General features: G+C 40.0%; 1 protein-coding gene across 3 annotated transcripts in view; it reads right to left on the bottom strand.

Moving 5' to 3' along the window:
- Positions 1-7,033: 7,033 nt before the first annotated feature.
- The window catches only part of LOC119699880 (opsin-5-like), a 35,756-nt gene continuing 17,211 nt past the window's right edge, over positions 7,034-25,578 (bottom strand). For all 3 annotated transcript variants that reach the window (XM_038133916.1, XM_038133915.1, XM_038133917.1), the window contains 4 exons: positions 21,349-21,519; positions 18,770-19,104; positions 16,371-16,606; positions 7,034-15,127 (listed from right to left, as the gene is read on the bottom strand). In XM_038133916.1, coding sequence (XP_037989844.1) covers positions 15,064-15,127; positions 16,371-16,606; positions 18,770-19,104; positions 21,349-21,519 — 806 coding nt within the window. In that variant the 3' untranslated portion in view covers positions 7,034-15,063. The remainder of the gene's footprint in view (positions 15,128-16,370; positions 16,607-18,769; positions 19,105-21,348; positions 21,520-25,578) is intronic.

Here is a 25,578-nt window from a genome sequence, read left to right as displayed (position 1 = left end):
GGCAGCAAACCTCTTCAGTTAGTAATCACAATCCCCAGCCCCTCAAACCTTGAGGCTTTCTTATTACTACTGCTAACAAAAAGATTTAAAAGTCATTATTTCCCTTCTTGATGCTCTGTAACAAAAAAGTAGCTTTCACCATATAAAAATTCCAGATTTGAACTAAGGTCATCAAGGAATGGGGAACCCACCCCTTCCCACCATTATTTGTTTCAACTCAGTCAAGACTTGTGCCTAAAGCAGACTAACCAATTTTTTTATTATTTATTATAGTTTTTATTTATACTCTCTTTTTGCATACTGCAAACTAAGTCTCCTCTGAAACATCTGCCAGACTCCATAACTGGACACAGAGACTTTTTGTTCTGGGGTGGAGGAAAAATGCTCACACACAGCTGCTCCTGGAAAAAATGTTGTTGCCGCCCTGTCCTAAAGTTAGGAGCCAGCTGCCACTGCTTAACCTGCTGGTGTCTCCCCAGAGCAGAGCTCAGACTGGCTGAGGGTTGGTGTGCCCAGAACATGTGCCCATGACCTCCTCTATCAGTAGTGGATCCAACTGGAAGGAGCTGATACACAGCCCCAAAAGCATGGCAGACTTTTTTCTGGCTTTGTGGGTAGTGCAGCAAAACCTCCAAAAGCAGAAATGGCATTTTCATGGAGACTTGAGAACATCTTCTGGGGTCTGGTGTCACTTTCATCTGATATTAGTCCAAATTCCTAGCTAGCATCCTAAAGGGGCTACTGTTAGTAGTCACATGCACGTTAAATATGGGTATTCCCATCTTTGGGAATTATCAAAGTTCAGCTGATCAAAGTTCAGCTTTGATCCCATCTAGTTGGCAGCATTTTAATATCAATGCTTGAATGAACACAGTGTTCCCTGTGGTATTCCTCAAAGTTTATTGGTGCTTCCTTTTGCTGCTGGCATACACATGGTCCCTATTAATGGCAGAGGAGAAAGGAAATGTAGTTGTGACTAGCAAAGGAGTTTTTCTCTGACAATATCTTTGCATTCTTAAGCACTTCTATAGGCTTGGGAGTCTAGATTTTTCCCTTGCAGAAAGACTGCTTTGCCAACTATCTTTCTTTTAATAACACAAATTTACCAGAGGTGTCACTAACTAACTTGACTGAACCTGACCTTGTAGGAACACAAGGCTCATTTGGTGTTTGGAGACAGAACAACACCCTGTCCTTCCCTAGTTGCCCCACAACTTCCTTTTCATCCAGTTGCCATCCTTTAATAAGTAAAGGAACTTCACATGAAGGCAAACAAATATAATGAACTAATATCTTTGAAGATTAACTTTGCCTTCTTTTTATTTTTTCTTCCTGTAAGTCTTCAAGACTGAAATTCTAATAAACAGCTCCTCATAAGATATCTCCTGTCACTTTTTATTTGTCTGGAACATTTTCTCCCCATTGGTATGTCTTTCAGCATTTGCCCAAGCCAGAAAAATGCTACTTACTGACATTAACAGGCTTGCAATATTTAAGTAAAGCATATAAGCTATTTACAAAAACCAGGTTGACAGCAACATTTCAAAAATGAGACTATAATGTAATAAAAGCATTATCCTGGCTTGTGTCTGATCAGGGAATAAGAAAATGAATGAAATATTGCCACAAATGAGAACTGGTAGAATTTTCCAGAGAAGGGAAAAATAAAAGTGGAGCTAGAGAAAAACAAGGCAAAACCTTCTGAAAAGGCCATGTTTGACTACAAGAATTTATGGCTTCTCTTCTTATCTCAATGCACCCTCTGTGAAAGCACTCCCCATAACAAACCTGAATGATTTGTCAGATGCCCACTGAACCCTTTTTCTTCAAAGGGCTTAAGCACAGTTACATGTCCACTGTATTTCCACAGAAAGGTGCATCCATGTTTCAAACAGCAGAGCTCAATACATCCCTGAAAGCGTCCCTGCCACTGATGCTAGCAGCAATAAATGTGGCAGACTGAGGATACATTCCCAGCAGTGACAGTGCTTAATTTAGGTCCCTATATGCCCACCTGTGTGGAAACAAATCTGTTGCTTGATGATGTCTCTTTCTATTCAGCCATTCAGGTGCAAACCTTCCTCTTGCTGTCATTCCTTGGTGAGATTTTCTGTAAAATGCACCACAGGCTGATTTCTTCCTTCTGTTCCTTCAAGTCCTGAAGGAAAATCTCTGGAAGGAGCAGGCTCTGGCACCAAAAGTGGGTGAAGTTTCTGATACTCAACATGACTTTTATTATGCTATGCTCCACCTCGGTGCCATGAAGCCTTTTCTGGCATCAATCCCAGCAGCATCTCTGGAGAGTTGTTTATCTTAACCCAATCTCTTTATGTGGATGGAAGAGAAATGAGAGATAGGAATCTGCACAGTTGCCTAACAACATAGCAAATGGACTATTGCCCAATCTAGCTGTACAGACAAGTCAAACTGACACTGAAACTGAGAGGAACCTTTGGAATAAAGGCAGAGCCCTGAGGAGATGGAGAAATTGGCAGCCAATGAGAAAAATGGGGGTGTTGGAGTACAGCTGGAATATTGGTGTGCTGCAGATATTTTTGCTTGCCTGTCTTTGAGAGTCACTGTGACCTTGGAAGAGTTTGCAATGGCAGGAAGCTGTCTCACCCTTCTATGCACAGGGCAAGAATAAACAGATGTTTACTAAACAGCTTGGTGTGCTTCTATTTCTGCTCATCAGAGTTTAGCCAAAGCATACCCAGGTGTCTCTGTGCAGTGCCCCAGCAGTGGGGAATAGAGGAAAAGAGGGAGGTGGTGAGTGTGCAGCTCCTGCACATGCCCCACTGGCAGACCATGGAAGATAGACCAGTAGCTAAGTAATTTCATTTTGCTCTTTTAAGCCTCAAGTCTAGTTCAACACATTATTGAATTGGGCATCCTCATTTTCTCACTCTTTTTTTCCCATGAGACTGGGCTCACTGTCTGCTCAAAGATGACTGAGATTCATTAGAGCACTAATGCCTACAAATTTCTATGCAAAACTTCACATGACTAAAATCCAATGCATATTTCACACCTCTGGAAGATTATGAAGTAGATGAGAATGGAGCAGGAATCGAAAACTTCAAAGCTACAAAACTTCAAACTCTCATATTTAAGGCTGGCAGTTTTATCTCTGTCATTCATGATGCCTTTAGCCTGTATTCCACTTCCTTTCAATAATCATCAAGACTTTAATTTTTTTTCCTGTTATCCCCAAATCTACCTTGCTGTACACATGAACAGAGCAGCAAACTGCTTGTAAGTAGAGTATTATTTTCATCTCTTTTTTACCCCTCTTCATTTTTCTTTCTTTTTCCTGCTGATTTTCTTCTTTATATAGTAGGTAGTTCATGTGGGCTCCTGAGATAGGCACAAAACTATATCCTGTGGCTATTGATTTATACAAAACCCTAAACACCTTTCCAGGCACTCCACTAGGGGATTTCAAAACCCACACAGTTATTTCAGGAGAAATTCTAAGTATTGCAAGATTCATCTCTGTTTAAATGAATTAATCCCTTTCTAAAAGACTTTCCTTTCACCATGATAAGGAAGAACTCTTCTAGGAAATAATTCTAGCAAAGGCTGATCTCATAGTTCAAGATACTGAACATTAAAGTGAATTCGGCAAAAACAACATTCAGGGAAGTAGAAATTCAGCCTCACAACCATATGAAAAAAGTTTGCCTGTGGTTTTGGGGTAGTCATTTCAAGTCTAAGTCCTTGGACAAGAACCCTCCTTGCACAAGAATAGTCATTGGAAAGGCATGTATATGCATCTCAATTTCTCTTTCTCAGTCTCTTCAGGTGGGCAACTCACTTTGTCTAAACAGATAAATAGCAACTGGGCCAGAGAAAAATAGAGAAACTGATGGCACAGGCATGTGACCAAGAGCCTTTGAAATACAGCAAATACTGATTAAAATCCCTTTTCCCAACAGGAGGAAAAGGACACTTGGACCTGCATCATCCCCTTTCTCTGCGTGCACCCTACATTGCTCAGCACTCTGGATCCTGAGTGAAGCTTTCAAAAGTCATAATAGAAAATGGGGGAAACATCATTAATAAACTTGGTGTTTAGGTGAGGTATTTAGACTAAAGGCTGACATTTGAATCCCACTGGGTGTGTGCAGCCTTGAAGTCTATCACAGCTTTGTCTCTGGCTGTCATATTTTAAGAAGGAAAAAGTTCTGTAAAGTTATTTTTAACCAGTATTACTGGAATCAAAAGTTGTCCCTATCCATCAGCACAAAATCAAAATTAGAAAAGTCAAAATATAAAATACAATCATCCAGAGGAATAAGATCAGTGACTAACCAACTTCAAACTTTGTCCAACTGAGTCATTCCACTTTCTTATTTCATTTTTATTCTTTTTGACTGTTAAAACTAAAGAGAAATAATTGAGAGGAAAAAAATCTAACACAAAACGTAATTGTTGCTGATCACTGTGAAACATCCTAAAGGAGAATTACCTTCCACAAGGTAAATATCCATCCGCTTTAAATATTAGGTCCCTAAGAGAAAACTTGCATTACCACACCACCATCCTCTCTACATGCTGAACACCTGGAAAAATGGCAGTAAAACTAGCAGTGGGTTCCCACAAACCTGTTTTCTTGTTACACAGCAATTTTATGAACCTATTTCTGGCCCAGCCAGATTCCCACAAACCACAGCCCTGCACCATCAGGGAGTGCAGCTATAGCCAAGCTGGGATTTTAAAATCTCAGGGGTTGCCCAAACCACTGAGACTTAGGGTTGCTCCAGCTCCACGCCACAGAAGTACTCATGGTTCACAGTATTTTGTACCTGAAAATCCAAATCTGATAAAGAACAAGTCTTAGTTTAATACAACAGTGAAACCAGTAATTCATATTGAGATTCAAACCCCTGTTTCATTTCTAACTGCAAACCCTGGCTCTTTTAACCTCCACATGTAGGTGTTAGATGCACCAGAACCACTTCCTTTTTTAAAATCCTCATTTAATTCTTTTATTTTCAGCTTCAACTGCAGAAAAAGCTTACCATAAGCAGAAAGCTCCTCGTTAATCTCCAAATCTCCATGGAGAGTGCATCTGTTATGGTGCTCCCTCTGATCTTATAGTTTTTCTACTGATCTAAAAATAAATATTTGCTTATAATTTATTTTAAAAAACCAGTTTCTTTTTCAGGATATCAGAGTAATGTATATGAAAGAAAGGGAAAAAATCTGTTCTTTTATTCTGGCTTTGAAGAAAGCTAATAGAAATAACACCTGATTCACTCAGAGAGCTATTTTAAAGCCATTTATAAGCACGACCTTCAAAGAAAGACAAAATTCCTTCTTCAGTGCCTGTCATTGGATCTAAACTTGCCTCAATGAAATCAAAGTGCTCTGTTTTGCTGGACCCATAGGATGTGGGCAGGACCATCCCTCCCTGGGGTCATTAAAGCCAGTCTGTTTGAGCATCCTTAGCTGCTTTTTCAGGTAACACTCTTTATGTCACCTCTGTGGGACAAGACCCCGCCAGGAAGAACTCCTGTGGCTCCTTCAGAAAAGTCACTTTGTGCCTTTGCCTTTGTGTGATCACAAAGTGCCTCTGCACAGTCAGCCAGCAGCCCAAATTCCACTGCTGGGTGAATGCTCCCCCAATACTTAATGATGTGCTGCCAGAACAAAGCACCTCCTTCCCTTTGCCTCGTGCCTGATGTTTTACACTGGGATGTTTTATTTGGTGACTTCCAACTCCTGCTTCATGAATAAAATCTGTAAATATGATCCTTTCATCTTCTCCATGCTACTTGGGGGCCCTACTGTATCCCATCAGATTCCCCCTCTTTCAAGATCAGCCCATTTAACCTGCCATTGAACAGAAGCTGTTCCATGATTTTCACTTGGTTTTGCTGCCCTTAAGGAGTTCTTTGCCTCTTCTGCCATTTCCTGGGACAGTGTGCTGGAGCTGTGCATGACTGGTGCAGGTGTGGTGGGCCAGGACTCCTGGCACTCTTTCCCTGCTCAATCCCAGTTCCTCCTACCAAGTTTTTTACTTTAGCTGAGCTCGCTGTGTGGGCAGAGTAAAATGGGATTGAAACACTGCCAAGCCCAGTCAATACCACCCAGCACTCAGGTTTGCACTGCTGGAATCTGCAGTTTCTGACCCTTGGCTGGTCAGATTTACAGACAGGTTGCTGCTGAGGGGAGCGGGATGAGTCTGGGAGGAAAAGCCTCCACCTGCCTGTATCTCTGTACCTGCTGCCAGCACTGCCTGGCAAGGTTCTCCACTGTGCACCTGTTGTCAGATGAACAGAGAAAACAGGATGAATCCTTCTCCCCAGTTTCCAGCTCTCCTCAGGTGTACTCAGACAATAACAGGACACAGCTGCCAGTAAGAAGGAGAACATCTCGCTTTGATGTCCTCTCAGGCAAGAGTGTGGTAAAAGCCTGGCCAGGTAGCACTCCACTGGGTCAGGATGCCCAAACCATGGCAAATCCCAAACTTTGATTTGTAGGATCCTTTTGCCAGAGCTGCCAACTGTCTCTTTTGGGGTTGGGGAGAAAATAGGTGGAGACAGTATTTTTCCTTATTTTAGAGAATTATTTTAATAAAAGTGTCTGCAAATAACTTCTCAAGTGGATGTTTTGCTTCTGTCTAATTAGACTGAAATGATCCTCACACATATTTTGCAGTCACTCAAGACATAGAATCACATAATGGCTTGGGTTGGAAAGGATCTTAAAAATCCAGTTCTAAGTCCCATGCCCTAGGCAGGGACATCTTCCACTATCCCAGGTTGGCCTTGGACACTTCCAGGGGTGGGGCAGCCACAGCTTCTCTGGGCAGCCTGTGCCAGGGCCTCACCACCCTCCAGAAGGAAGAATTTCTTCGTTTTCTCTCATCTAAACCTACCCACAGCGAGAGCAAAGAATTTTACTGCAGACAAGTGCAGGTTAAGGATTGCAGTTAAATGGCACCAAAAGCAGCCTTGATGTAAAAACACACAATTTTGTGATCAAAACCCAAGACAAAACCACAGGTAACAGCATTGATCCAGTCTCTTGCTTTATTTGAAAGCACATTCAGATAACAAAGTGCAGAAAATAAAGTCTGCCCATGATGTCATCCATCTGGTTGTGTGTTTAGGGGAATAAAAAAGGCAGAGAAAATTTAAAATCACCACTGTTATACCAACACAGTGACAGTAAAGTGTCCCCTGATGTTAAGTGCAGCCAGTAAGTGAGGTTATTTACTGCTTCATAACACAGTGTTATATATTAATAACATATTAACTCAGCAACACCACTTGAGAACTTACACAGTTATTTACAGGCTCGCTCCATAAATTTTCTCTTACATTGGTGATTGCAGTTCCAGGACATTGCACTGACACACAATGTGTTGGAAACATTGATGGACATAAACAATTTAATTTTATACCATGAGTTACAAAATCATAGTAGCTAATGAACTCTCCCACTGCTCTGACCTCTGAGGTTCATTAATCACCATACTCACATCCTCCATTACACTTTGAGCTCCAACATGCTGAAAAAATTCAGTGATAAATATTCTAGGAAGTTTTATATTAGTTTCATACGGCTTTGAATGTTGCTTACAACACCAGCATGCTGTGACTGACACTTCAGCTGTGTTCTCCAGTGGGTCACTGGGAAGGTCAAGTGCCTCTCTTAATAACTATAATGAAGCAGAACATGAAGGAAGCCAAAATCACTCAAAGCCAGGTGCAAAGTGGCCTTCAGCCTTCCTCACCTTTGTGCTACCAGCCAAGTTAAATTTTCAGTGCAGACCTACTGGTGTCCTTAGCAAAAAGGACCATCTTAGCTCAAGGTCTAGTTGTTTACAGCAGAGTTGGAGAACCAGCTCCCAGAGAGTGGTCAGTACATCTAGCATTGCTTGGGCCCCATAAAACTGAAAAGATATTTTCTCCTTTAATTTCTACCACGGTTTCAGAGAAATACCCTGATTTTGGTGGGGTTGCACCTGGTTTATCTCATCTTCAACTGAGAAAAGAGCACACATTTTCCCCACTTTGCCTTTTCCCTATGTACCAGACTCCATGTTGTGGGTTTTGTTAACCAGGTGCAACTCCAAAAAGGCTGCTGAGGCTGCTGTGGTGGGAGATGAGCAAGGCAAAGGAAACACAAGATCCTTTTTTTACATTAGAAACTGGAAAGAGATGTAAACCATGGACTTCCAAGCAGGTGTGCATATATTTTCAGCAGGAAGGAGTCTGATCCTCTAAACAGAACAGAAATCTATCTAATACATATCTGTGATTTCTTGCTCTACAGTATTAAGCATAGACCAGTATCAGGACACTAAATGTGAATACAATCCTACTGCCCACAAACTGAAACAATAAATACAGCACATTTACACAAAAAATTACACTTCAAATTATTTCTTAATAGCACACACCTTCAATAGCAGAAATATATTTCTATACAATTAGTACACCTAAGCTTTGAGATAACAATCTTATTGTAGTTATTTTTGGGTCAGTATCACTAAAAGTCTCTTGGTATCTTTGTAAATTCAACTCTATTAGAAATATAATTCCTAAGAATGAAAATGTAGATCACAAACCACTAATATATGTTTTGCTGAAGGTAATTTTCTCATGTAATTTCCCTGTGGTTGTTTGGTGTATTTTAATTTAATGACTCTGGGATTCCAGATTTATTATCATGTGCTCAAAAGCTAAATAGCACAGCTGAAAATATTTTATTCCAACAAATTGTCCATGGCAATAATTACAGCACTTTATTTCAGCTTGAACTGCAAGTGTTGCAGAATGATACCTCTCTGAGAATCTCATCTAATAACTGTGAAAGCAAAGCTTCTTCTTTCATAATAAAGTTTAACTCTGCATCTGCACATGACACTGCATTGCACCAACTTTGGATTTTGAAATCACTTCATCAGAAGTGAAGTTTCACGTTGTGAGGGATCTTTTGAAGCCAGTTCCAGTGTAAACCATCCAGCTGTCTGTACAGCAAGGTCAGCACTCATTGCTTCAGCAGCACAGACAGCTCCTAAGGTGAACTCCTACTAGTGTTTAAATTAGGAAAATGCTCAGAAATTCAGATATCAGGACTAAAAATGACTGTTCAGAAATATTGCCAATTGTTAACAATTTTTGTTAGTAGATTACTTAATCTATTCTTGAGTATCTAGTTAATCATGCTCCAACTTCTCCCCTTCAGACCTCTTCCAAAGTCGGATGCTCCTGTAGTTCAGAAAGTCCCATTCCAGCTTTTCCTGCCTTAGCTTCCAGCTTTGATTTCTCATTCTGTCACCTTCTGAGACTGCAAATAACTCCCTTCTTTCATTTACATTATTATTTCCTCGAAGTTATTTAGAGACTGATATCATTTTCTCTGACTTTTTCCTCTTTTAAACTACTTTGCTTAACCCTGTCACTCCCTCACCTCAGTGTCTGTTGCTTATCCATTATCATTGTTCTCTCCCTGTTACACTTTCTCTAAAGCTTCCCTTAGCTTTGGGGACCTGAACTGCAGATAGACAGGCAGGTTCTCCACCCACTGATAAATCCCAGACAATGGCTTTTAATTCAGGAATGAGGATCTTCAGGTGCTCCAGCGAAGCACTTTTTGGTGTTGCAGACTGCCTCCATGAAATCAAAGCCCTAAGGTAAGATCCCTTCCTTGACATGTTTTGCAAGATTTGTGCAGAAAGAGCAAGACTTTCAAACCAGCCTCTGATTTTAAGATGCTGAGCCTCTGCATAGCCCCTTTTAGAAATAAAAAACGTCTTCCAATCTCTATTTTTGTACCTCTTTTCTAAATGTTTCATATTTTCACTAATGTAAGATTATGCTTGATGCTATGTAAACGTTCTTTATCATTTAAAATGTATTGTGTACCACACATGTATCCACCATCCATACCTGAGAGAGTTCAGGTTTTGGTCAGTGCGATGTTCACTTGTCATTTCATAAATTTATTAGTTATATTCCACAAAGATTAGGAGATCTACTCCCAAAATTCCCTTTGGGTGTTGTCTTCAAAATACAGACCAATGACCACCTTACTGACTCAGGGAAAGCTTTATCAAGGACTTTCATTCATTTGTTGCAGTCACCTGATTTGATACTGTGTCTCTCAGAATAGATCTCTAACAAACCTGGTGGGTTTTCTTTTTTACCCAGCTGAGACACAAAACTGCAGTCAGTGACTGAAAAGGCTCTTTATTCAAAACTAATGGAGCATCCATGTAAGTTCAGAAGTAAGGAGAGCATGAAAATCTGTAGCTCCACCTTGCATTTCAAAAGGTTTTGCTCTGGTTTGTATGTCCAAGACCCTCTCCCCCAGCTGCAAATTGAAACAGGCGTAACTGGGGAAGTGAAGATCATTCCAGTTACAAGAACAGCCCTCACCATGTGTGCCATGCTCCAAGTGAAGGAGAATAGGAGCCAAACTGAAAAGTAAGGCATGTAGATAAGAAAAATGTGACTATGGGATGCACAAGAGCTCCAGAACATGTGCAAACACGGTGATGATAATGGTGGTGCTCATCAGCAGCTCTCCAGAGAATCTAGTTTCAGATAAATGAATGTTCTAAATGTTCTTCCTTGGGCCCAGAGACCTGCAAAGGCCTGTGAAACTTGGGAAATACAAATGTGGAGGGAACCAACCAAACCTTCCTTGAGAGGAGGGAAGAAGAGAAATTGGTGTTATGGGGAACATCATTTGTCAAGAGTTTCTTACCCAGGGGGAGACTCATGTGGGGACATCCTGAGCTGGGAAATGTGACTGAAAAGATGCCAAAGCTGCTTTCCTGAGGGATACAGATTGATGTGTCTGAAAGTTCCCTGGTGGGAAGAAGAGGTAGAAACACAAACACAACATGAATAATGTAGAACTACAGGGGAAATAAGAGTCTGGTCATTTAGCAGCTATTCAGGATGATTCTCATGACTAACACCCAGCACAGTGGAGATGGGACAAGCTCTAAAAAACATTGTCAGCCAAGAGAAAAGTTCCACCAAGGAATCCAATTCAGTATCATTGTGCCTGTCATTCATTAATCACACTCTCTTTGCATGAGGACACATCAATTTTCTCTTTCACTTTCGATGCCACAAAGCCAAAAATCTTCTGCTATCAGCAGTCTTGTGCTGTGGGTAATAAATATTTTTAACAAATCACTTGTTGGGTTAGAGTCTTTTCATTTTTATTACAGGTATAGAAATAAAATTTGCTACAGCTGCACTCATCTGCATGGACAAATGCTCCCTACTCTCTTCCAAAATCCCACAACCATAACTTACATTTTTAGTACTTAATTTTTTTCAACTTCCATCATAAAACTTTGTCTGAATCTCCTACTTCAAGAGTCTCTTCAGGCATTTTAAATCTTGATATTTCTTCATTGTCAACAGATTTCCAAGTCTTCAGAAGAAGGTTTATAGTCATTCATCATCTATGACTGAAAATGACAAATAAAAAATTTCCATATCCACATGCTTTGCATAATTCCACTGTCACTTCAAAATACAGTATTGCTCTCATTACTCTCTTACTCTCAGTCTTGCTGTCCAGGTCACCTCATTATCTAAGTGGAGTCTTAGCCTGTGTCAATTACTTCCTTCCAAGTCATAGACAGTGAATTCAAATAGAATTTTGCCTCTTGGCATGTTGGCCTGAATGCACACAAAGGTTACATAATAAAAGATCCTCATTTATAGCTATTATCCTTGATGGCACGATTTTCATTGAAAAAACATTTAGCTTTATGTTTATACATAAAAAGAGGAAAATTCTTAATATAACAAGGAGGATGAAATATTGAAAATGCAATAAAGAAATCTTCCTTCAGAGTCTTATTCCTTACTCATTCATCACACCAAGCAGGTTTGATACTGTTGGTGCTTTGACAAAGCCCAGATCATAAAATGGCAAAAGTTTGAAATTTGTAAAACATTTAGAAGTTTTCTAGAACAGGAAAGTGAGAGATTGATTGTCTTTGATGACCTCAGACTGAGCTTACATATCTCAGTTTTATATAATAATCAATTATCAGCCTCAACACAGGAAGAGGAAGAAATTCTGTCCTGAGCACCTGTGGCAAAGTATTATCTTTAGAACTATCTGGCTGCAACCTTCAAATCAATTCAAAGCTGACCTTGAAAATTTGAATCCATAATAAAAGCCCTCATTCCTCTACCACTGTGATCCCAAACAGAGCAGAAATTTTGTGAGCTGCTTTATATACAGGAGAACAAAGACAGTGCTCCAGTTCTCTTTTGTCATTGAATCCAATGAGATCCATTTGCTCTTAGGTTCAGATTCTGCATTTAAATTAAGCACTGCATGCTGAAATGTGCATGTCCTGCTTGATTCAGGGGAACATCTTCCACTTGAACACATGCTCAGCATAAACTTTCTCTAACTCCTGCACAAGCTGGACTCCTGAAGTTTCTCCTGGAGCAAGATACTGTTCAGTCATGGAAAAACTGAGTTTTCAGAAAAAAATAGTTATGACATTGAATAAAGAAATAAATAAATTTAAATAATATGAAAATAAATAGCTTTAAGTCATATGAAATGTTTGTCATTATTCTGGAAGTTCATATTTAGAGTTTATTAAACTTCTGAATTCTTTAGGTAGCACATATATCTAGTCCATTCGCTATAGTGGAATCCAAAAATATCTTACACTCTTTAAAAATATAAGATTTAGCCCTACCACAAGTGTGTATCCACTTCTGGAATGATCCAGCAGCAATTCTGAGGGAAGTGCATAATTTTAATAAATAAAGAGAAAAGCCTCCCCAATTTGAATTAGAAGAAAGGTTCATGCACAAACTGTGAGTTGATCTACCCCTAAATCTGGCCAGAGTATTGAGCAATTCCTACAATTTTACCAACAGTGCTCCAGCTAATCTCACTTATAGGGCCACTGTATGTCTGATTTGCATCACGCCTCAGTTATGATAAACACCTATAGATACAAAAAAACGTTTGCCTGGATGGAAAAAATAATAAAAGCTGCAGGATAATGCAGGCAAGGTTGTTAATATCTTCATAACCAAGTCTGCAGATATTGTAAAAGATGCCTTCTGCTCTGGATCAATTTGTGGACTCAATTTGCAACTATAGTTAAGGAATGAGTTGGTCTTATGCTGAAAGGTCTGCAGAAATGAAAGAAGTCAACTTCTGGGGAAAAATTAACACAAAACCATGGATAGGTAACATGGCAACTCTTTGTACCTCTGCAAGTTCTCTTTGTTTTTATTCTAACTTCTTTTGCTGAAGCATTGCAGAAAAGGAATCAATACTTTAGGAAAATTCAACAGAACTCTACTTCTGCTATATGGTCTGAATATGATTTGGTAAAACAGCAACTGCAGAATGGGAGTGCTGGGACATGCCAACAAACATCAGATTAAACCTTTATGGCATTATTGTATAAAGCAATATTAACATCACCATGGATCAGCTACAAAAGGAGTTCAGTTCAGTGTGGCAGGAAATGCATGTTGAACACAATTCTGAAATAACAGTAGAATAAATTAATGTCAATCAGAAAATATTAAACAGGAAAGTAATTTAAACTCTTTCACTAATGCTTTCTTTCCTTAAAGGAAAAACTCAGAAGAAATCTTTGCCCTTGTAACTTTGTCTTTTTTTCACAGTCAGCATAAATCTGTGTGGGAGACTCTTTGATTTGCAATTAACTTTTTTATAATAGAATCATATGATTCTTCAAAAATTACACAAAAACATCAAAATCATTACTTTAAGCATTAAAAATCTGCTTTTTCTGAAATGCTAATTTTTGATCTATAGTGATACCTTCACCTTAAGATAAATCCAAAGGAGAGAAAAGGAGATAATAGGAATAATTATGCTTCCTATCCAACACAACTGTTTCAGCTGCCTTACTCTGCAAGCTGTTCCAAGACACATTGTTTTTCTGTTGAATGTGTTAGGAACTTACAGAACTTTGTTCTTTTAAGTAGTGACTAATCGTAATCCTTCCAGGACTTCGTGTTTAAAAATTAATCTGCAGCTGCACTTTGGAAAGACTCCTCTGTCACCAGTGTTGTGACCCTTCTCACAAACACACCAGTTTTGAATCTGGTTTCATGGTTTGGAATGAGGAACATTTTGCCATTTTATATCTCATTAATTGATCTGATAAAGAATTGGGATAAGTAAAATACACAGTGAAAAATCTTTCTGCTTATTGTCATCATATTTCATTGTAATTTTGGCCAGAGAATGATAAAAATGTGTAAAATATTGGTTTGCTCAGTTTCTCTTGGGCTGACTTCATTTCAGTTCCACTTTTTTATTACAAAGTTATTCATATCTCCTTAATGAATCTACAATTTGAGCAAGAGACCTTTCCCCTCTCGTTCACAATTGAGTAAGGATTTGTTATTCTGTATCTCGTAAAGTGATCCTGTGTATGAATGTGGCACCTCTGACTTTGCCATGACTAAAATCAAAATGTTTCTGAATATTGAAGGACTGAAGTCAAAGCGGGTTGACACAGCTTGTAGACTCATGATTTGGGAAGATGCTCACCAGGGAAATCCAGTCAGCTAATGTTTCCCCAATGTGTAATTCAGAGCCCTGAGAAATTAAGCTCTGACTCAGATTTTTCCTCTAAGGAATCGTTTCTCTCACGCTCCAGGTCTCCAGTGACTGCAGCAGGAATTTAGGGAGATTAGCTTTGGTAAACCAAAACTAGTCTTTATGAATACTTTCCTTCCCCTGAGGGAAAAGATTGCCCAAACTATCATTTCTTTAGTGCTAAGAAAAAAAAAAAAAAAAGGGCATTTTAAAGCATCTCAAGTGAAGAAAAAATTTTAATAAACACAAATTTTTTCTGTTTCTTCTTCCTTTCAGTACTTAGAATATTTGCCCAACTCTAACACACTATTTTGGTCAGGATGGAAAGAACTGTACATTGTAGGAATAGGGAGTAAAAGAAACCTATCACTATGTTTTAATTCATTTACAGAAAGAGGAACTTGAGCCCGTAGGGTTGTTTGTCACCAGGTTTTCATTTGCTGTAGGTGAGATGAGCCCTCATGCTTCCAGCTGGGTTTCATTCATGGCTGTGGAGTCCCTCTGTGCAGATATTGTGTATGTCCTGTGGGCAGAGAGGGTACAATGGTAATTTTGTCACACCAAGATGGAAATTAACTTCCTACTTCTGGGAAGTGATTCCTCCAGATCATTTTGTTCACTGCACAGGCCTAGAGAAGCCAGCTTGCATTCAGCTTGAGGGACTGAGTGTGACCTCCTTCAGATGGTAAACACAAATCCAGCTACCAAAAATCCTCAGAAGGCTCTATGAATATGTGTCTCATTTGACTATAACTGCAGAAGGGATTTTGGAAAACTATAAATTCAACACCTCAGACATTTAAAACACATATAAACTCTGAATGTTCTGCAGATGAAATAAATCTCAGGGCAAGATTATGAAGTGATCTGCTACAAGAAGCTGTGGAAGCTCAAGATTGACTCACTGAGCTACACACCAAAAATGCTGGAGTTGGTAGGGGAATAATATGAATGACAAAATGGTCCTTCATGCTTCTATCAGGGCACATCCTTGGAGCAAATTACTGGAATTCTATTGTTTCACAGTCTCTTATGTGTGCTATGGTGTTTGTGACAGTCTACACTGTCAGATTAACATCCATCATTATCTCGATGTTCAACCACAAAAGTAAGGTCCTTGTCTGGCATAATACAGAACTATACTTTTCCTCCAAGTGCATAATTAGTGTTTTCAGGAATTCCACAGGTGTGCAGCACAAAATTTGCCTGAGGGTTGTAAATAAAAAAAAAGGAGACTTTCTTATGAGATAATTACACTTTGATTTGTCTGGTTTGAGATGGGTTTTCTTGGTATGAATGGTACCTGCTGGGTGATTGAGGAACTACTTTCTCTCCCTGTTGATTCTGTGGCCAAAATGAGCAGTATTAACAGATTAATTATGGAAGTAATTAACATAATTCTCTTCCATTTGCTTCACTGGCAATAGTCATCAACACCTTCTGGAGAAAACTCATATGATGATGTGAAAGAAAAGGATTAGGAAGACAGGCTTGATCCAAAACCCATTAGAACCAATAGGACTTTTTTCCAAACTATATCAATGGAATTGCAGCTGGATCTAAAAGTAAGGACTGTCTTCTTTCTTCTCCTTATACACCTACAGTGACTTTACAAATTCTCAAGGCAAGAAAAATCCCAAATCAAAATGGTCATGGTCAAACCCAAGCAATAAGATTCAATGAGCTGATTCTTGGTAGATCTTACTTTGGTACTTTTTGGGACATGGTGTTCTTAAATGTATCCCACTCCCCAAAGAAGAAATTACCTTGATTTCTTCAGAGAGCTCTTGGCCTTCAGCCCTCCCGGCCGGCAGCAGGCAAACTTGCAATCAATGACCTGGTAAATGATGGGGTTGTACATGGCTGCTGACTTTGCAAGCAGTGTTGGTACCACTGAGAACGGGATGGGGACCGAGTCGGGCCGTCCAAAGGCTGACCAGACCGAGACCACGGCGTAAGGGATCCAGGCAATGAGGAACCCTGCGCAGATCAACATTGCCACCTTGTGAGAGCAGAAAAGAGACAGCGGCGTTTATCCAGAACAGTCAGACACTGGCAGAGCAGCACAGAGCTAGGCAGAGTGCAAGGGAGTTACATTCCACTGAATGGAAAAGAAAAGGGATAACTTGCTTTTTCATATAAATTTACAATATGAACAAAATCTGCCTCTTTATCTTGTGCCTGTGTTTCTTTTGCCTGACACAGAGTAGTTAATGAGTCTGCTATCAGACTTTTAAAAATACAGTAAAGTCTGGCTAAATATGAGGAAACTAAATGAGATTTCAGAAAATAATAATAGCTTGATATTGAATTCAAATTATTTAAAGAAGGGATTCCTTTCGAAGAGCAGAATCTCCTTTTTAGGACAATATACTGACAATAGCAGAGCGCAAAGGTTTTTGAAAAAAAGATCTTTTGAAAATTGGGAATTTAACTGAGAGTGAGAATGCTAGTAAAATGTCTAGATTTATTCCCTCCTCACCCAAATAATGGATTTTCCATGAATATGTAAATACTTTAAAAAGCAAATTTATGTTAAATATTTTAGTTCTGATAAATAAGTTCCTGGCAAATTATTAAGTGGCCTCCTTACAATATAACAAAATGTAACCATAAGACAGTTTACTATAGATACCAAAGAAAAATTGTTTGGGGCCAAATTCTGTGATTTGTATACTTTACCTGAACCAGCCTGTCTGCATTCGGTCACAGCCTGATATCACTTCAAATGATGCCATGCCATCATACATCCTGAAAAACGTCTGCTTTATACTGCTGCCACTGACAGATTAGTGCTGCACCCACACTGGTAGCAGCACATGTGCACTCATTTGGAATAAGGCGATTAGCAGGATTAGAATACAAAAAAGAAAAATCACCAGAAAGCCCCAGGGGTGTGGACATTGCATAACCTTTCCTATAGCCTGTTCTTTTTGTTGTCTGTCACTGAAGGAACAGTGCAGGTGAGCCAAGGATCTCAAACACAGCCTGTTTTTTATGAACTGTGCTGTGGAGTCAAATGGGTTATAAGGGAAACAAATTTTCCATATTTATATTTACCCCAACATTATGTTCTCCACTGTAGATCCGAGACAGGAGGGAAAATTACTGGTGTTGCAACTCAGATAACATTGCATTTTTACATGATCCTTCCAATATGCAAAAAAAAAAAAACCCAAACCTGCAGCCTCAACCCAAAAGTTTCCATTGCTCTTCAAAGGAAATTTGCCGAATAGTCACCAAAAAATGTAACAATTTGAAGCATCCTTTTGAAAGGCAAGTGAAGTTGTACCAGCTGTACTGGCAGCACTGGCTGGGCAGGTACGTAGCTGAGATTTTCAGATGTGTTTAGACATAATGTCCCTTATTGCTGCATGTTATATAACTCTCAGTTCAACTCAGAAAAATTGTTATAAAATTTGATCAGCCAAGCAAAACTTGCTGCTTGTCTCGCTCTTGGCATGTCTTACAGAAGCTGGTGAATCTTTTGCAGCTAAGGAATCTGATTTTGTTCAATATAAGCCTTTATTTTGAGAGATTTCCTGGCACAATAACCAGTATCAAGGATCATGGCTGTCACCACTGCCGAACAGAAAATAGACTCAATCAGAAAGGGAAAACAGGATATGGTCTGAGATGGAAAATTAATTTTAGCAATTCAGTGCATTTTTATCAGCAGTTCATGGCTGAGCCTAACTGATAAATTATTTGCATAAAAACTATTGCAGTGTCACAGGACCAATTTTGGTTTATATCTTCATTAACGGAGGAACGTAAACTGTCTGAAAGTTTTATTTCCCTGCTACAATTATCTGCTCTCTATCTGTTTTCTGTTATAATTCCTATGCACATCAGTCACCTTAAATTACCATTTACAGCTGTTTCTAAAAGCAAAAGGTGTTTTATGGTGGGGAGCAAGGCCACAGGGAGATTATATGACTTGTAAGGTCACAGGGGAAAGCTGTGGCAGAGCTTCAGAGTGGATCATGATCTCAGGGACCCAAGTGCCCTCATCACTGAATTATGTTTCCACTCCTGTTTTTTCCCCATCTTGACAGTAACAGAGGAGAAAGCTACAAAAACTACCTTCAGAGCATTGTGTTATTGTCTCCAAATCTGCTTCTACGACCCAACACAGGAAACTGAGGAAAATGTTCCTACCTACCTTGGTCAGCTTCATTTCCAGTATGTGGCTGTTCTGAATCCTGGTATCGTAGTGAGAAACTTCTTTGGTGGATGATTTGACTTTTAAAATTATTTTGACGTAGGAAAACACAATCACTGCAGTTGGGAACAGGAGGCAGAAGAAAAGGATGCTCAGAACAAAAACCTGTCCAGCCACTGAAGCCTGTGCCAGCCACCAGTCCAGAGTGCAGGAGGTCCCAAAGGGCTCGGGAGCGTAGTTCCCCACCCCAGCAAAAGGCACTGTAGCCCAGAACGTAGCATAGGCCCAGATTATTGCCAGGCAGATAAATGCATGATGTCTCTTAAGCCAGGTACCTGGAGGAAAATTCAAGAGTTACAAGTTCATGTCCAGATGTGTTTGGCACCATGGAATATGTCATGTCACGTGGAAGGGCTCGAGGCCAGGCTGGATGTGGCTGTGAGCAATCTGCTCTCCTGGAAGCTGTCCCTGTGGAGCTTTTGGAACTGGATGGTCTTTGAAGTCTCTTCCAACCCAAACCATTCTATGATTCTGTGAAATATGATGTTTTTTGACTGCTTGACAACAACTCTGCCATGTTCATCTTGGCTCTTTCCAGGTTCATAGTGACCCTGAGCTCACATTGTGCCTCATGAAGACAAAGGCACACTCACATGGAAGGCTCCACCTGTCCTTATTTCAGATCTTTGCTTTAATTTGTGGTGAATTACAACTGAGTCCAAACTAAAGAAATCCAAACAACCAGCTCAGCAACAGTCGTGGAAATCTTGTCCAGTGATTTCAATTCTTTAATGTAACTTAGGTTTTTTCCTATTCTTTCTGTCCTATGTTACCTGACTAAAGCTCAAACTCAGTGACTGAAAAGCAAGGCTTTACAGTGGAAATAAGATATCTAAGATTTAATTTACTTTTTCATTCTTTTCCAGTACAGAAAATCATCATGTGTATCCTGTTTCAGTTTGCATGGTTTTCATCACCATCTATATGTTCAACATGTAGGACTCAGATAGGACTAACAAATTTAAATCTTTCATTTTTGCAGAAACTTGCAATATGGTGTAATAACATCTCCTTCCATCTTGGAACCTCCAGTTCATTTGTAGTTTCTGACCCACAGGGGATTTTTCATACTAACATTAGGAAGATTTCTTCAGGGTTTCAGAGTGATTTAAGATAAAACCAAAGCAAAGAAACACCTGTCATTTGGATGTGTTCCTTTCCAGCTGATTTTACATGTCAAGATCACTGGAAGGAAAATGAACATTTCCTGGCAAATAATGTATTCATGTAGGATGGCTGAGAGACAGAAAGGTGCCTTGTTGTGTTCAGGGGTGGAAAAACAAAGCAACAATAGCATAACTATTAAAAGGGAAACATTTTTTAACCACCTAGACTGAGCATGATAAACATGTTTGTTTATTGCTCTCCATCATTTTGTATGGACCACCATGATCAGAGCCCTTGAGAATAAAGGTTTTGAAGAGTTTTCTCTCCCATGAACTAAGATGACCACAGCTGGTGGCATGAATGCAGCCAGCCATGAAATATTCACTTCAGCTCTCCAAGTCTGTGAAAAATTGTCTGTGATTTGGGTTGCCACTGAATTATTTTGATAAGACTTCAATAGAAAAAACTGAAATCCTGCTTAACATTATTGGTGTATCTAACACTCAGCTAAGGAGACCTCCCCTGTACTCCCATTTAGGGAAAAAGTATGGACACACCAGGGCCTGTGATAGCACATCTTAGCACAGTACCACAGCTTTTATCTGCTTGCACAGACTGCCTTATTTACACTTCCTAGCTGCAAACCTTCCTTACAGCTTAACATGATCGATATTTCATGTCATCATAAAGAAATCTGTTGTGTCCCTCAAGTCACATGGGCAAGGTGTTTATTACTTGCAAAGTCACCTTGAGTATTCCCTGTATTTGGATGGGAATTTAGTCCTTTACATTGCAAGAAGAACATCTTTTCTAAACTGTGACAATATCATTTATCTGGAAAGAATTAAGCATATAATACATCATATTCCAGAGGTACAAGATACTGATGGATATGGTGGTAACACCTTACACTGCTAAATTAGTTTCATCCTCTCAGGTTCCATTCCCATATTTGAGAGACTATTTCACATTATGACTTATGGCCCTTCCAAATCTCTTAGGTGCTTTAAATAGCTTGCCACACACCACAGAGGAATTTAGGAATTTAATAAGGAATATTTTTATGTTTTGGTCCATAAGACCCTGCAATATGTGCATTACTTGCATCTGTTAATGCAGAGAGGCCTTGATAGACATAAAGTGATTTATCTATGAGGGGTTACAAAAACTCATGGCTTAAACAGACAGCAGAGGGACAACAGAGAGGGTGTTATGTCCAGCAAAACGAATTTAACTGGGACTTCTTGGATCATGCAAGCATGTTTCTCTCCTCTCTGTATTCCCCTCTATATTTAAGAAAAGTATTCTGAAGAGCTTAATTACTTCAGTGTAGTAAACTATAGAACTTAATACAGCTTTTCTACAGTCATAGGTAATACAGTCATCTATATGTAGATAAATATTTGCCTTACCATAGGACAGGTGGCAGATTTTCAGGTACCTGTCCAGGCTGACAGCTGTCATGGTGATGAGGCTCCCACAGCCAAAGAAGAAGCCAGCCCACCCGTACCAGCGGCAGCCTATCCACCCAAACATCCAGCGGTGGCAAAAGAAGGAGATGATGCTGAAGGGTTTGCCTACAACTTCAAAAGGAGGAGAGAATGTCAGCCCACTGGTAAAACCCATCCTTGAGAAAATCTCCTTTCATCAGAAAGGCAAACCCTCTCCCTTGCAAAAACTAATACCCATAAAAGTGCTCTACAACATGGAGAAAGGGCTTCAGGCAGAGTAGGTGATGACTTTAGGCTGGAGGGTAAATTTAGATGGGATATTAGGAAGAAAATCTTTACTGCGAGGGTGGTGAGTCACTGTCACGGGTTGCCCAGAGAAGCTGTGTAGTTTCCATCCCTGGACATGTTCAAGGCCAGGTGGGATGAGGCTTGGAGCAACCTGGCACACTGGAAGGTGTCCCTGCCCATGGCAGGGGTTGGAACAAGATGGTCTTTAAGGTGCCTTAGAACCCAAAGCATTCTGTGATTCCATGGCTTGTGAGCACTCCATGCTCAGGACTGAGCCTCAGACAGCTGTAGCTGGATCCCATGGCACCCGTGATGAGGTAGGATGAGCCAAGCCTGCAGAAGGGCTGGAAAGAGGCCCTTTACTATAAACCACAGGAACCAGAGGTAAACCAACATCTGGAACCAATCATGGGCTGGCTCTTCTCATTACGAAACCTTCAGAGTATACGTTAAGTCCACAGGCCAATACCTAAACAGGATGGGTGATAGTGAGCCAGAGCTTGAAACAAGCACAGATCTACTTAGTCTACATCCCTGTAGCAAACTGGGTGTCTTTAAGTGCAAAGTAAAGAAATTTGCCTTCAAAAAGGACTTTTTCAAACCTGTCAAGGCCCAGCAGTAGGATACACAGTGAGGTAAAGTGTGAGGTGGGAAGGAAAGATATGGACTTGACTGCAGAAGTGGTTTCAGCTCCTCTCCACACCACAAATTGCTTTGGTGCCTCCTAGCAAGTCACTGCACACAGATATCAAAACAATGTAAGCTTCCCCTAAGAGAGGAGAAATGAGTAACTATTTTTGAAGGTTTCTCTTAGTGGCACTTGAGCTCATTCCTCCACAGGTAAAAGTGAATGCTGCATCATGGAAGTGAAGTTTGGTCAAATGATATTCCATTCTCACCTTAAAGCAGGTTTAAATGTTTCCTATCCTTTGTAATTATTGTCACAAAGAGGAAGTTTGAAAATTTTAATTATCTATTTGGAAATCTCCTTTTTTTTCTCCCAACTATTACCTTTTCCTTGGTCTTAATTAGGCGAAGAAAATAAATCAACTTTAATGAAACAGAAAAGTCAAAAATTTACAGTCTAGGGATATCTGTTTTCCAAACACTTCAGTTTTACTTACCAGCCTGATCTTAAATTCTCTCAGGCCTGAACATTCCAACTGCAACATTCAAACAACATTAAATATTGAGCTCCACATCCCTGTGACTGTATTCCTTCCTGCACAGGAGCAGCCAGAGCACCTCAAGGATTTGAAAACACCTCAGCTTCCCTGGGATGGCTTCCCTGGCTGAACCAGTGTCTGTAATGTCATAGAAGCTCAGGGAATTGGTTTATGGAGAGGGCAAAAATGATCTTGCAAGCTGTATTTCCCACAAGGTGACCCATTCATAGAAACCAAGACAAAAATCTGTATTTTGTTGAAGTGATATTTTTCCTGAAAACATTCCATTTCACATTGAACTGATGTAAAACCATGCATTCTCTTTTCATTCTTAACAGAAAATGAAAGCATTTCTTCCAAAACTGAATCTTGCAGAAAATTACCTTTGCTCCATCTTCTACGCCAAAAGCATCAGGATTGAAAACCCTTCAAAATCACATGCATTTTTAGAAAAGGTATTTTTGGATTACTTTCCTTCAGTCTAAGCCTGTAAGGGAAGTTCTGCCTGGACCTGCAGGATGTGCTCAGGTCAATGTATGATGTGCTTTTCTCCATTTTTAATTTGTCAAGCAAAAGCTGATCTCAGTGATTAAGGTTTCAAGAAGAACATTAAATATGGCAAGGTCTAGGTTATGGGCTAACAATCAAGTCAGCAACCTTAGGCATATAAGTGACTGACAGCTTTAAAGGCTGACACATTTCTTTGCACAAAATCAAATTTCTCCTCAGCAGCAGGACTGGGAGCAGCCCTGAGCACGGTGTCAGTGCAAAACCAGCCTGATGCAGCTTTGAACAAGGGGCTGGTGCCACCCTGTGGAAATCTGCAGGAAGCAGAACTCTTCAAAAAGTTGTTAAGACAACTTTGTTGTTAGACAACAAAGTTGTTAAGACAAGTGTGTGAAATATGAAGATTTTGTGAAAAAAATTCTATGTTCAGTTTGTCCACCAGACAGAACCCATCACATTTCTCAACTTAGCACCTTCCATTAATTAAAAAAAAAAATAAAAATTAGAGAACAGAGAAAACCAAGTAAGGCTCTGGGAATCACTATTTTTAATTCTAAAATGTAAACCCCAGATTGAGATCCCCATGGAAGAAAACAAGGTGACCAAGTGGTGCACTGGTAGCAGACCATAACAGACCATAACCATTTCCAGCCCTCACACTAAGAGGGGTCCCAAACAAGCAGTAGTTTGAGTGGCTGGGAGACAGTTTTTATGGTTAGGAGGTACTGGTTAAAATTCATCCAATCATAGAATCACAGAATATTTTGGGCTAGAAGAGATCTTAAAGTCCATCTCATTCTAGTCTCTCTGCCATGGGCAGGGACACCTTCCACTAGCCCACGTTGCTCCAAGCCCCATCCAACCTAGCCTTGGACACTTCCAGGGATGGGGCAGCCACAGCTTCTCTGGGCAAAATTCAGAATATAAAGCTGGGGAAATTCTCCTGAAGCACTCCTCCTCATTGCAGTGACTAATATGAGCCTTATAATACAGATTCTTAAAACACAAAGAAAATGGGAATATCACAGAGGAGGGAAAAGCCAGTGTGGGGTTTTTCCTTAACTTCTAAGGGTTGAGAGATGGAAGCAGTGTGTCCATGACAGGAATGCCAAAGAAATCATTGGGATTTCTCTGTGTGGTAGCTGTGATATTTATACTAATGTCTTTCTTCTACTGAATTAGTATTTCTTTCAGAAATCCATGTTTACTGACCAAAACCACTGGAATCTGCAGGGATGAGCAGATCTTTGGTCTTGTGCTGTGAGAGTTGAAAAAAGCATCAGTCTGGGGAGGCTGGGAGCCACCATTTTATATTGTTCAGTGATATTTTTTGAGTTTAGATGAGGGCAAAAGCATCTGGCAGAGACAAGGGTAGGAAAAGGGTGCACTGGAGCTGGGGGCAGAGGTCTCAGTGTATACAACACACAGGGGACAGATGACCTGCAAGCATGGGAATATAAATAATGGAATAAATTCCATTCATATGGTACTGGGGAGATCCCATGGTCGGCTGAGTCCTGATACGCATTGGATTATCTGCCATCCAAAATATCCTTTTCTAAAGGACATCCAGCTCTTTCCCTGTGAGCAGCTGGATCAGTCTCATGTCAAGAGCCAAAACAACAATCTCTGCAACTTTGGATAAACCTCTCCAAAGCTCCCTCCTCCAATGCCAGGACATCTAGACTGTGGAGTTGAAATAAAAATCCTCCCAGTTGGCTCATACTCCACAGATTGACACAAATGTTTGATCCAGAGACAAAGGAGGATGGCCACTGGAGAGAAAAGTATTAGCTTTGATGGGCTTATGGCCACTGGCATTTTCCAATTATTTGGCTAAACTTGTATTTTTGAGGCGTTTGGATCCATTCTATTTCACCTTATGGCAAGAAAACATAATTTTCTGCACCTGTAATGCTGAGCTATTTTGTGGTTATTGTGCCAGGGTGCACATGGAAGCTGCCTTTGGAGACCTGCCCAGTGCTGGGGTGAACAGAAGCTCTGCCTGTTTAATAAAATCAACCCTAATTTTTCCTCTGTACTGTTCATTTCTTCCCATCAAGTTGTTCATGCTTTTCCATCCTCCCCTATTATTTACATGCAAATAATAGAGCAGAAATATCTGCAGCAAAAGGCATTTGATGCTCCCATGACTTCCAGAGGAACGTCTCTTGCTGCTGCCAGGCAGAATGGTGAGATTGTAAAAACAAGGGAAAATAAAACCATGAAA

Source organism: Motacilla alba, chromosome 3 (assembly GCF_015832195.1).
Source record: "Motacilla alba alba isolate MOTALB_02 chromosome 3, Motacilla_alba_V1.0_pri, whole genome shotgun sequence".
In the NCBI taxonomy this organism is placed as follows: Eukaryota; Metazoa; Chordata; class Aves; order Passeriformes; family Motacillidae; genus Motacilla; species Motacilla alba.
This window is presented reverse-complemented; position numbering and strand designations above follow the sequence as displayed.